The sequence below is a fragment of the Otolemur garnettii genome, unplaced genomic scaffold (assembly GCF_000181295.1).
Source record: "Otolemur garnettii isolate 467f Iridium unplaced genomic scaffold, OtoGar3 scaffold00059, whole genome shotgun sequence".
Lineage (NCBI taxonomy): Eukaryota > Metazoa > Chordata > Mammalia > Primates > Galagidae > Otolemur > Otolemur garnettii.
The window spans coordinates 10041446-10055279 of NW_003852454.1; the positions used below are offsets into that span (position 1 = coordinate 10041446).

The following is a 13834-nucleotide window of genomic DNA, read 5'->3' on the forward strand; positions in this document are numbered from 1 at the left end:
AAAAAAAAACCCAGATAGCCCCAGGGCCACTGCTGTCACAACAAGCTGTCTGGTTGAGCACGGAGTTCGAGTTTTGGAAGACAGAAATATGATGAAGCATGCATTTTACGGGAAACTGTGAAAGGTAATTGCCTGAGCCTCAAGAGAATCAGGCAAAGGCGGGTGGGGAATTTTTACCAAAGGAGTGATCAATAAGGCATGTGTGGCTTTCTCAGGCTTGGGTTATGCCAACAGAAGGATTTTATTTATGAACTTACTCTTTTTTGTCTACCTTACTCAAAAGAGAAATTGAGAGGACTAGATTTTTATTATTTGAGCAGATCCATCTACTGGTCAAACTTGCTATTCCTGCCCATGCTCTTCCACATTTTCTGCTTTGACAATTCTCCTACGTAGTTCACTTGCTTCCCCCCAGTTCAGCAAGCTTCTAGAGTTCCCAGTCTGCTCTGGGTGCTGAGATTGAACCTGTGAGTGGAGACACTGCCCTTCCCCTCTAGGCACTGTCGGAAGGGAAGCAGCAGTGAGAGGCATTTATAAAACAGCAGGACTGGTGCTCCGCATTCCAGGAAAGCAGCAGGACAACGGGGAGGGAAGGAGAGACCTCCTAGAAGAGCAGACAGTACAGTTTGGTTTTGGCCAAACAAAGAGGGAAGGACAAGGATGTGCCAATCAGAGAAGAGAAACAGGGGCAGGCACAAAAGAATAGACTCCATGTGGGGCTTCAGGGCCCCGTGTCACAGAGGGCAAGAGGACAGACAAAGGGCTAGGTAGCACTTGGGACAGGGATCACTTGGTTTGAGCTGTATCCTGAAGGGAGCTGGAAAGTATCTCTCTGGCGTTGAAGTGAATTTTTAGCGTGTAGAGGTTTGCTCTGAGCATTTAAGTTTGTACGAGGGAAACAACACCTTCCCCATCAACCACAAATGTGTGGCCGCTTCCTCTCTGACGCCGGTGGCTGCAAAGTCAGACGTTTTCTCTTTATGCTCTGATAAGGGGTTTTCAGGATACAGGTTACCTTGAAACACGAGCCAGGCTTTAACAACCAGGAAAGGTCTAACCTGTGATTTATGTCCAATGCTCACGAGACGAGCCTGCTTCTGACACTTGGCAGTGGAGATTCAGCAGGTCCAATGCTCAGTCAATCGATGAGCATTTGGAGAGGGCAGGGTGCTGCCCTGCTGATGCTGAGGGGGATCCCCAAACATGATTCAGACTCTGACCCCCAGGAACTTGTAATCCCACCGGGGAGACGAGATTTACATAGATGGATTGTTAATTAATACCACCCGCAGTAAACAATATATACTGAATAACTAGATCAGGCAGCAGATGTTACAGGAATTTAGAAGGAAAAATCACTATGCAAGAGCCTGCTTCCCTCATGTCCTGATTTAATAACTTATTCATTTATTCAATCAATCAATCAATCAAGCAGAACTTTCATTGTGCCCTCCTCTGTGCCAGGTGACTGTGATAGAAAGTCTAAAAACATATGCTGTGTGTCTGTGCCATTTAGGAGAGGATGCGCTAAGACAAACACCAGGCTTTGGAAGACTGGGAGATGCTTCTGGATAGTGGGAACTGGGCAGCACAAGGGGCAGGGAGGCTGGGAGCAGAAGCATCAGTTTGCTGAGTGTTTGTGGAGCATAATAAATACACAGTGTGCTTGGAGGAGAGGTTATGCAGGATTTGGAAAGTCATGTTCAAAGGATAGTCAGAAACCTGTTTACAGAAAGAATAGATTGTCCGGCTAAGCAGTGGAATTTCACTGTCTGGGTTTCATGACTTGCTGGAGAGGAGTATTTGCTGTGAATTCATAATAGCGTTGTTCTTTAGAAATTATAGTTTGATCTATCAAGGCATTCTATACCAGAAAGAAAACAGGTATGCCATCCTGAAAATAGGAAGCTGTTGAGATAAAGAGTAGAATAAAAGGGAATTTTAAGGAATATGGGAAGAGTTAGTGGATTTTGGTATTGATGAATAAATAGAGTCCAAGAAAAAAAATAATTCAAGCTGTAAATTGTAGCATAATGGTACTGGTGATTGTAATATCCTTTTTAACTATACGATTGACATTTTAATACTGTCTTATTCAATAATTTATATATTCCTCTCTTTGAAACTACCTTTGAACAATTAAATATGGGTCGGTAAGAGAGGACATAGAAAAATGGCCGGATTAGGTTTTTCTGGAGAAGATAGAGCCTAGGAACGTCCAAGTCAAGCCTATCAGTTCTGTTTCTGTTTTATAGATGATGTAATAGGTTAAGAGAAATTAAGAAATCCCTCAAAATTTCTAGAAATCGTAAGTGACAGGGCCTTGAGCAAGGAGTAACAAGCAAATACAGGCATCAAGGAAATCTGTAACAAGCCATTTCCAGGGTTGAAAATAGAATCTTCTAGGGACTCTGCTGGCCTAGGCTGCACCTCTGCAGGTTTATTTTTACAATGAGGTTATTTCAAAGGTTCATTTGTAAGTTCAGAGTTCATTTTTCTTTATAGAGATAACCTTCCAAGTATTGATACGATCCGTGGGGAAGCACAGGGAAGCCTGTATAACTCCCTTTTTAAGAAACCTTTTGTACTGTTCCCCACGGCTGAATTCCAAGACCTGGGAGAAGCCAGGAGCACATAAGAAGAATCCGGGCAGACATTGTTTCTATCCTTCATTTCAACTTAAATAGTTGGTTAGGTTTAGTGGAAGAGATAATACAAATTATACATTATTTAAGAAACCTTTAAAATGTCAGTACTGTGTGGAGGAAAAAGTCAAAATGATCTGTGATCCTGTCATTCTGTCATTCCAGGGTTTTCTCTTGGTGTTAACTTTTAACAAAATAGAAATCGTGCGGCATGTGGTATATGGCAGAGTTTTTCTCCTTATCAAGACATCAATGACATTCTTGGACATTATGATTTTTAATGACTACCTTATATTCTGTATTATGAGTATACAATATGTGACTTAGCTAACCTGCTACTGTTGGAAATGCCAGTAGCTGTGAATTTCGTTATTGTATATAATAGTGTCCTGAACTATCTTCACCATAAATCTTGGGTGAAACTCTGGTACTATTTTAGGATTATTTTTTCAGCATAAAATTCCCAGGAAGTGAGGTATGACATTCTTGGAATTTTTGGTACTTTTTGGTACACTGCCTTTCAGAAAGAATGTACAGATTTAGGCTATTCTTAGTAGCAGATGAAATTGACAATTTCCCTCTATACCCACTAACACCAAATATAATCAGGTTTTTTCCTTGATGGTTGGTAGATGTCAAATAATACCTGACATCCCTTTAAAGTTCAGAAGTATTACATTTGCCATCATCCAGCTGTCTAATCAGAACCCAAATCCCACCTTTTAAGTCCTGGTCCCCAAATCTCTTGAGTACTTAGTTCCCAGAGTGGTCCCAGAGACCCTGTTGCTTCCCTGTTCCCCTAAGTGACTGTCCATTCTCTCAGAGTTCTTTATCCCAGGGAGGTTTAGGAGGAAAGCAATCGGATAGAGTGGATTCTCTCTAATTTGTAAATAATTAATAGCACTTCAACTTGTACCTTTAAAAGAGTATTCTTAATAACTAAATCTTAGAGAATCTTGAAGGGTGTTATTTTGGGTCCATTAACAGAATGAAGTGGAAAAGAGTGCCTGGGTAGAAAGCAAGGATGTGTAGAGGAGAATAGAACACTTCACATGCCTTGGAATCGGTGCTGGGCTCCACCCCCCTAAACTAGTCATGTCTTCCTGACTTCTTTCCTCTCTCTTCTGAAGTGTCTAATGGAGCAGCTCCCAACCCTGGCTGCCACCAAATTCCCAGGGATCTTTGAACCTTTCAATGCCTGGGGCCACCCCCAGAAGTTTGACTTAATTATCCCGCTGTGGGCCCAGCATTCTGAATTTTCAAAAGCTTCCCAGGTGATACCTGCATCAAGAACGGTTATTCTAATAATTCTCTTCCACAGGGCTAAGCTTTTTACACAGGCTTCCCCTGAAGCAAGTAGGAACCATGTAAGAAAAGGATAAATCAAAGAAAAAAAAGTAGACCAGAAAGAAAAATAAGTAAGAAAGGAAAGGGAAAAGAAAAGAGAAAGAAAGAAAAGAAAAGATAACCAACCCAGCAAATCCTCATTTAAGTACAAACTTGAAAAAGAGAGAGAGAGAGAGAGAGAGAGAGAGAGAGAGAGATGTGGGGAAGGGACCAGAACACAGCGAGAGCATAGAAGCTGGTTCTGCAGACTCACGTGGAACAGCCCTTTCTCCCCGGCTAGTTTCATCTGTAAAATGATAATGCATCTTTAATTAGAGGGGATTCTCCTTGTGACCTCTGCAGGTCTGTCTTCTCTACCACATCCATGATGCCATGGTGCTTGGCCCTTAGGGACTATTTAGGCCCCATAATGCTGAACTAGTTATGAACTCCTTTCCAGCTGGAACAGTTTAGAGTTTACCTGCAAATGCTGGCCCATATGTTATGCAGATATATTCAAATTAGTATGCAAATGTAAGTACAAAGAAAAGACTTACAATTGACTGTGCCCCCCAAATACTCAAAAGAAGTCAAATGTTCATCACCAAGAGACACCTGACAGAGCCTCTACCTCATTAGCAGCGTCCCTGTGGCCAGGACCCAAACCCTGACTGAGGACACCTGTCTTTGGGAAAAAGTGGGGCCACCAGGCTGAGAAGCCTCTGGGTTCTCCCCTCTACCCCAAGCAGATGTTCCAGGCTGCAGGGAGGCTGCCTGCAAGGAACTGGCTGCAAACACAGGCGGTCTCCTGCATCTGGGCTGCTCTGAGCAGATGGGGCCCAGCTGCCCCCATGCAGATGCAGCTGGCCCAACGCCTGGAGCTGCCTTCTCCCTGGGCAGCCTCCCTGGCCATTCCAGAGCCCAGGCCACTGGCTCTTTATCTGTACTCAGCTGAGATTGTCAGTGTTTTCTTCCCAGCTGGTTTCTCAGGGGATGTTCCAGTAGACTCTACCAAGGCAGATCTGTTTTCCTTCTGCAAGTAGCTCTTCATCACTCACTTGCTCACTGTTTTGCTGCTGCTACTTTAGCCCAGACCCACCAAGCTGTCACCTGGGGCCTCTGTGGGCCATCTGCCCCTGCAGTTCTGCCTCCAGCTTGGACTCCCCAGTCCCCTATCTTCTGCTCTGCAGACAGAGGATTCTTTGAATCAAGACTTCCACCCCATCATTACCATGCTAAAGACCCCTCAGTACTCCCAAGCTCCAAAACAGAGATTTTTTTTTTCCTTTTTGTTGAAACAGAGGCTCTCTCTGTCACTCTCGGGTAGAGTGTAGGGTCTTCATCTTAGCTTGCTGCAAACTCAAAAACAACTGGGCTCAAGCGATCCTCTGGCCTCAGATTCTCAAGTAACTGGGACTATAGGAATATACCACCACACTCAGGTGTATTTTTAATAGAGACAGGATCTTGCTAGTGCTCAGGCTGGTCCCAAACTCCTGACCTCAAGCAGTCCATACACCTAGGCTCCCAGAGTGCTGGGATTACAGGTGGGAGCCACCTTGCCCTCGCTGTGCAGTAGAGTCACTGGGGAGCTTTTGAAAAAACAAAAAAATGCAGGTACCTAGAGCCCATCCCCCAAAATTCTGATGGAATTGCTTTGGGTAAAGAGTTCTCCAGGATTATTTGTCAAAGGACAGTGTAAAACTCCTGTTTAGCCGGGCCTGTAAAAGCCCTGGGTGATTGGTCACTCCGGGATCCCCTTTGTCTCATCCTCCCCTGCTTCTCCTTCCAGACCTTTGTTTCTTTGTGCAGACTCTTTGTCTCCTGGAACTCTCACTCTATGAGTTGCAAACTTTTTTTTTTTTTCAATTTCCAAAACTTCCCTTAACTGTCACCCACTTCTGTGAAACATTCTTAGGATCTTCACATGGTGCTGTTTAGGCCTCTGCCCTCTCTCTCCCCCCTCTTTCCCCCGTATCATTTCCTGTTCTACTATGGATTGCGGGCACTGTTGTTGTTTTGCTTCTCTTTCTAGCCCACCAGCCAGAACTCAAGGTTCAGCGGTTTAACCCTCATTGCATATATCGCTTCCATTGAGCTGTATAGCACCCTAAGAGAGAGGCCATGTGACGCTCACACCCCTCCTCCCCACTGGCCAGCACTGTTTTGTAGTTGCAGCTCCGTTTGAGTTGACACTGCGGCCTGCTTAGGATTCCCCTGAACCATTCTGCATTCACTGCCCTGTTAACTGGTGAGTCTCCCATCTCTCAGTGCAACCACTATACTCTTTTGAGGGTAGGAAACTCAGGCAAGGAGAGGGAAGTCACCTTAACACATAAGAGGGCAGAGTAAACGACTTTTGAATGAAGAAGTGTGTGCTCTCATCACAGACAGGTCTTAGAGACCAGATTGGTTACTATCATGTGTTTTCTTCAGCAAGTGGTTTGCACTGACAAGAAAGTCTTAACAGATGCTACGTTTGGGGAAAAAAAAGTTGAAATTCTCATAATTAGTTCCCAGTGGATTTTTATCAATACTGTGGGTTCATAATATAGTGTGCACCAAAGAGCAAGACCAGAGAGAGAGCTGGACGTGGGACCCACGCTTCCTCCAAATGGCTGCAGAAACAGAACTGCCTCATCTCGTTGGATCAGTAATACAGAGTCGAGATTTTAATATTTGCAGGTGATAAAATCAAAGCAGAGTAGTGGTAGATAATGTATGCAGTGGCACACAGTCATGGAAGGAGGTCACATGTCTCATCTCCCTCCAGTAGAAGGCTGCCTCTGCCTGGCATGTCTTGGAATCTTGCTTCCTTCAACTACTTTAAAAATAGTTTACTTTTGGGTGGTGCCTGTGGCTCAAAGGAGTAGGGCACCAGACCCATATACTAGAGGTGGTGGGTTCAAACCTAGCCCTGGGCAAAAAAAAAAAAAAAAAAAAATAGCTTACTTTTCACTAAAAAACAGAATATAAGTTGTTTTTAGGGAAGTGTGAAGAAACCAAAATTGCTTATAAGCCTCCGACCCAAAGATAAAATTGCTGGTAATATCTGCAGTTTTGTCATTTTTTGTGTTTCTTTTCTGTTTTTCTTCTGCATTTGTACATTAATAGATCTGTACACACCACACCTTTACTCGTAGCATATATGCAAAGTTGTGTTTTGCCCTTTTGTTTCTAAGCCCAAACTTTAGGCAATTAAAAAAGAAAAGACAAACTACAAGAAGAATAGACTCGAGTGGTAAAATGAAGAAGAAATTTGTCCCTGGTGAAACAGTGGGGGGGTTGGCCGGAGCCCAGAGAGACATGGGGTGTGCTCTGTGTACGCCCACAGACCACAGCAGGCTGGGAAATGAGCCCCTTCTGTCCAGACCACCCCAAGCCATCATCCCTGTGCTTGCCCTTCATGTTTCTTTTGCAGGCAGCAACTTGAACGATGGCTTGTGGCATTCGGTCAGCATCAACGCCAGGAGGAACCGCATCACACTCACACTGGATAATGAAGCAGCGTCCCCGGCGCAGGACACAGCCTGGGTGCAGATTTATTCTGGAAATAGTTACTACTTTGGAGGTAAATTGTCTAACCTTTGAGAGTGAGATAAAGGGGGAAGGGAGAATGTAGCAGGCAATTATTTCACTATAGTGATTCTCACTGTGTCAATTAGATCATTCTCCCAGCATGCGTGGGCGTTCGCGCGCGCGCGCGCACACACAAACACACACACATGCACACAGGCGTGTGCACCCACCCCAAGTCTAAAATAGTGAGAAGCAAAATCTCTCACAGCTGTGCAAATATAAATTATCTAGGTCAGTGCTGAGGAAGAAAAGAACTTTAGCTAGAAGAGCTGGTGTTATGTAACATGCTCAAAAGAGATTTTTGTAGCCATGCCAAGCTCTGTGAATGCATTAGAAAGGGGAAACTCAGCTGAAAACGAGGAGAAAAGAGTCAGCAGTGCCTGAAAGAGGCAAAAAGCAGGCGGCAAGGCACAACCAGTGCTCGGCTGTCTCGCCCACGCCGCTGCCAGTTTGCTCTCCTGGCCTCCTGGCCTCTCCTTTCCTATGTCCCTGGACTGGGGCATCTAGAAATGGAGAGGAATTAGAACACCCATGAACTTGGGGCTCTACATGGAGAAGCCAGTTCAGCTTCTGCCTTGTCTGATATTAGATGATTCTTGGGACTCTTTCCAATGAGGAAAACACAAGGGTAAACTGGTAAAGGTGAAAAGCACGCCATTAGGCATCTACTGCATTTTTACAAACGCATGTATATTTTTATTTAGTGATTTTGCAGCATTTCTTTCATTAAAAATTAATATCTAATTTCCTAGTCAGTTGTTTGTACTATGGAAATAATCTCTGAAGAGGGTTTAACCTCAGTGGCTATCTGACCTTGAGCTAGACACTTACAGTTCCTGAATGTCCTTATTTGGAACGTGAGGAAATAAACTCACCTTCAGCACTGCTGGGAGAGTTACGTGAGAACAAGGTCTGGATGTGCAGCACAGAGCTGGCCACGTGGTTGGAGAGGGGCAACGTGGCTTTGGCTCCAACTGATAGTGGGATAGATCAGGGTTCAAATTGCAATTGCCAGTTCTTTCTCCATTGGGAAATTGAAGAGATGTATCGTATACAATTATGCCTTGGACTCTCTTAAATGGAATTTATAAATAATTTCTTGCATGACCAATGGCACATGGTTTAAAGCTTTGACTTGGTACAGGTGTAGTGTATGTGCTGGAGAGTCATGGTGGGGAGGCAGTGTGGAGCATTATCTTTGTGGTTTGAATTTAGGGGAGGAAAAGCCTCCACTCTGGATCTTCTCCATGAGTGCAGGATAAGAAATTCCTGCAGGAAGGGAACGCACTTCCCATCTCTGTAATGGTTTTATATGTCTTATCTTATTTAATTCATGCAGGAAATTTGTGAGGTAGGGGATATTATTACTATTTACTAGATAATAGTCAGAAGGCCATAGACCTAGTGAGCAAGGATTCAAGTGCAAGTCTGCGCTCTCCACAGCCCACTAGTGAAAGCAAAGAGATGAAAGAAAATGTACCATCGAGGTTGCAGAACAAGAGTGTTGGGGTCTCCAGAGCTATACCTGACAAACTCAATATTTTCCATAATTTTACCCCTTATCAATATCTCAGTCACAATAATAACAACAAAATATTTCAGCAGCAAGGAGAGAAAAGGGATCTTGAATTTATTTCTGAGGAAAATGTTTCTGAAGAATCATGATATAATAATCACTTAGCCTCAAAGGCAAAAAATGAGTCCCCTGCCCCAGCTGAAGGAGAATTCTCTAGGGGAATTTAGGGGCACAAATGTTAGGAGATGAAGATTTACCTGTGATCTGAATAGTGTTTAAACAAACACCCCACACGTAGACTGTAAACTTAAGGCAGGTGAAAAATGGGTTTCAGGAATAGTAGTCAACTTGCATAAATTCTCTCTACAGCTTCAATTAGAAGTTGTAGCATTTCTCTGCATTTTATATTGTGCCTGTGAGCTGTTAACCAGCTGCCGGGCTTCAGCCCAGCACTGACTGTCTATTAGAGATGGCTGAAATAATTCCCAATTATTTATGGGTTATTGCCATGGTTTCAAGCTTGCATTCCCATATGCTCTGAACCTATTAAAACCACTGGGATGGAGTTTGCAAGAAGCACAAGCACTCATATATCTACGATGCTCTATACCTGTCTTAACAAGAAGTAGGTATGTCCTGGTTGCAAGCTATGCTAAATCAGCGTAATGCATTTCTTTAAAAAAGAACACCCTTTAAAAAGGTATAATGTTAACCTTTCACGTATGCTATTACAGCCCTTTAACTCCGTGCACTGAAGCCCTTAGTTCCCTTACCGTCTGGATTTGCTTTGCGCATCCCTTCAAAATTCCAGTTACATTCCTGTGTGTACCTTTCTCAGGAACTAAGCCTGTTAATGCCAACAATTAACCAGACAATTACTCTGCTGCTATCCTTACCCAAAGCATAATTTCCTTTGAAAATGTAATTCAGAATTGAATCGTGCATTTAGATACGTGCCTCCAGACAGAACCAGAAGTCCCAGGTAGTTGCAGCGTGTTGCTTCCTTGGGCTGAGTGAAAGGTACCACATCAAAGAGTGGCAAATAGCTTAAAGAGAAAAATCACCAGGAGATATGTGTTACAGTGTGGTTCTCCCTTTACCAGGCTTTTCATTTTCTCTACAGCGATTGAGAGTGCCCTATTTTGTACCAGTTCTGTTGCCCTCCCCAAGAAGGCAGGATTTACAATGAAAGGGCGGGCAGTACTGTGAATGAAATATCACCAAAATAATTAGACCTCAAGGTCTTCCATCAATAGTTCGCCAAAGCAATGACGGGTCATTTCAGTATTCTTCATCTTTTTTCTCTGTCTCACAGGGTGCCCCGACAATCTCACCGATTCCCAATGTTTAAATCCCATTAAGGCTTTCCAAGGCTGCATGAGGCTCATCTTTATTGATAACCAGCCCAAGGACCTCATTTCAGTTCAGCAAGGTTCCCTGGGGAAGTTTAGTGATTTACACATTGATCTGTGTAGCATCAAAGACAGGTAATTATTGTCTCTTCTCCTCTGTTCTCCCACCCCCTCCTCATTCTCACTGTTCTAAATATGAGTTCCTTTAAGCAAAATTCTAATCCACCGACATTAGCCACATTAGACGTAATTGAGTCGCCTAATGGAAAATATTTCTGAAAGGATTTCAGGCCCAGAGAAAAATGGTTTAAATTAGTTGAGTCTCTCTTCATGTTGACTTGCAGTAAATGGAATATGCAAATTAAATCAAAATACAAATTTGTGAAAGGATTAAAATTTTATGCATAAACAACATTTGATTACTTTGAAGTTAAGAGTAAAGCAAACAGCAAGGCATGACTTGCCTCCCAAGCCCTTTCATTCTTCCCTGTGGTGGGTCTCCCCTCCGACATAGGCGGGTGAGCCTCAGACCCTCCAGGAGATCCACAGCAGAGGTTTGGCTGTGCCAGCAGCACGTGGGAGTCCAGGGCGTGTCTGATTCCTGCTGTCCCTAACCCCTGCCCACTGCTTCTGTGGCCCAGAGGGGACACCTCAGATCCTAGGGAAAGAAAATCAGCAACTCATGCATCTAGCAACACTCAATTTCCGTTTCTCCTGGAATCTGGCCCCTCTTACATTAGAAGTTTCTAAATGCAAAGACATACCGCAGAAAGCCAGAGAGGATGCATTTGCAATTTTTGGTAAGGTTTACCGTGTTCTTCAGAGCCTACCTCCTTCATTCTGATTCTCCTCACCCAGGGCAAAATATTATTTAACAAATGGGTGATAATAATCTGTTACGTGCTTGCCTATGTGTTGGTGCTATGGGGCCTCTGTTCATCTTTGGCCAGGGAGTGTATGTGTGTTAGCCATTACAGTGAAGTGAGATAAATGACCAAGAAATGTGCCTGTAATTGTTGGACACACGGCAGCAGTAGCGTAGTGTGGCCCAGACAATGAGATCAGGAAGGTTTCAGGAGACAATGCTGAGTCAGATCTTAAAGGGGGAGGCACAGCAGGCTCATGTGAGGTGTGGCGGGAGAGGGAGATTGGTGGAGCATGGTCTGTGCAATGGCCTCGAAACAGAAGATAACAGGGCTTACCAGTATTTCATCAATTCAAAATCCTTTTTTCGTGCATTTACAGTTGCTAATATTGGAATGCATTTTTAAAATTGATGGTGTATAATAATTTAATTGGCAGCATTTATTTTTCTTGGTGGCATATAAACTAATGGTATGTCTTACAATTAATGGCGTCTTAGCTGCAATAAAATACGGCTCAATGGAGATGGTAGGTTGGTGTGGGTGGCATACCTAGTGTGACTATGACCAGAGGATGTGGGCCAGGACTTCCCAGGCCAGTGAAATTTGCCTTTATGTTCTCAGCAAGAATCAGGAAGTAGAGTGGTCAGATTTGTTTAGTAGAAAGAGTATTCAGAAAAAAAAAATGAGGAAGATGGATGAGAAAAGAGCTAGCACACAACTGAGGAGGTGACTACCCAGGGGAGGAATCCTGGGAAATCGAGGTGCCTCCCCTGAGCAGTACGGACAGCAGCTGTGCAGAATGTAACCTCTGCTAATGCTGGGAAGGACCGTATAATTTGGTGGAGTTTATGCACCTGTTTTCTCTGTTAATACCCCTCCACGTGGGATCAGCAACACATCACAAGGACTTCCTGGCTCTGCTGATTCATTATTTTGCTATTTGACCAGCTGGAGAAGTGGCTAATAAAATGTGTGTTTTGTTAAAATGTGTTAGTTTAGAAACCTCAGAATAAAAGGTATGATAGAGAGTGGTGGCCACCCCTGTAGTGTTTAGGAATGTTGAGCGGGAAACATCCTCCTTCATCAGCCAGCAAAGTCTTCTGCAGAGTGTGGGTCAATACTGGGAATATTTATCAATATGTCTCTTATGCTACCTTAATTTCTAATCAAGGAAGCTCTCGTTATTTTCGATTACATGAAAGTCATTGCCATCTACACCGCATCATTACTTTTGTGTAATTGTAGTCTTGTATAATTGTATTACATACAATTGTGTTTTCGTTAATTGTGTAATAAAGGATTGTGTTTAGTTTACTGGGTAAATGGTACGTTTTTCTTGATTTACCAGACTCTGTCCTAACAGAAGGGAAAGCTGTAGCAAAAGGCTTTGCTTTGATTCATTATTTCTCGTACTCATATTTAACATTAATGGAGAAAGGAAGGGGTTAGAAGGGCAGGTGATTTCTGAGTCTGGTGTTTTATTTTTAATTTGTTAATCAATGTGAATTTGATCTCATGGTAAGTACAAAGTCTTTGCCTTCAAGGAGCTTGCTTCTTGGTGGGGAGGGAGGCATAAGAAGAGTCTGGCTTTGGTTTTATTACTGTGCGGCTGTCTGGAACATGCACAGAGAGCAGCCTGAGTGGGCCTTTGAACTCCCAGGCCCCCTCCTCTGCCCTGCCCCTCTCTCCATGCCTGTCCCATCCTACCTTTCCATTGCTTCCTCCAAGTGAAGTGGGGATCAACTCTTCCAGCGTCCTTTTCTTCATGGCCCCCATGGGGCATCCTACACATCTCAAGTTTCACGGTGCTGGTCACATGAGAAATCCGATTTGAGATCTCTAGGACATCATTCATACCAGGGGCACAAATATTCCAAAATTTTCTCTCCCCCTCTAGTGGAGATACCCTGGGCAGGTTTCCCCTAGAGATGGTGCCTAGTGCCTGCTGTCCAACTTGCATTATTTACAAACTACCTTTGACACATCAGTTTTAGTAAAAGCTGGAAGATTCCCCTCTCAGGGATTAAGGAATTTTAACCAATCTGCATCTCAATAATGGGCAAATTACCAAGGCATCTGGCTTCTGGGAAGAACTGGCCTTGCCCACAGCTCTGGTAGCCTGGGAAGTGCTGGCATTGAGCAGCTCTAACTCATGGCAGTGGCAGTGCGAGGACAGGATAGGACAAGGAGGTAACGGGGATGGCAGTGGACCATTTCCGGCAGGCTTCATCTCCTTTGTACAGTCTTTCTAACCCTCAGGACACAATGTGCAGCCACTGCCCCTTTCTGTAAGCCAGGCAGACATCCAGCCTCATGTTCTTTCACCCCAAACCCCTGCTCTTCATAAGCTGCAGGAAGACAAAATGGTCTAGGCTCTTGCAGGGAAAGGTCATCTGCAGTAACTGCCTCACTTGGTGAGCATCCGTCTCCCAGCTCTGTGGCTCATTCTCATAGGTAGGTGCCGAGTGAGTGGCTGGCTTATGCACATTCCAGAGTAGGCCTAGATGCTAGAAGTCCTGTAGAGCCCTGGGTGGACAGGGGTGGCAATGG

At 43.9% G+C, this 13834-nt stretch overlaps 1 protein-coding gene across 1 annotated transcript in view; it reads left to right on the forward strand.

The window, feature by feature from the left end:
- Positions 1-13834, forward strand: part of CNTNAP5 (contactin associated protein like 5) — an 801226-nt gene that overhangs the window by 430286 nt on the left and 357106 nt on the right. The window contains exons 9-10 of the mRNA XM_003792647.1: positions 7393-7542; positions 10382-10553. Coding sequence (XP_003792695.1) covers positions 7393-7542; positions 10382-10553 — 322 coding nt within the window. The remainder of the gene's footprint in view (positions 1-7392; positions 7543-10381; positions 10554-13834) is intronic.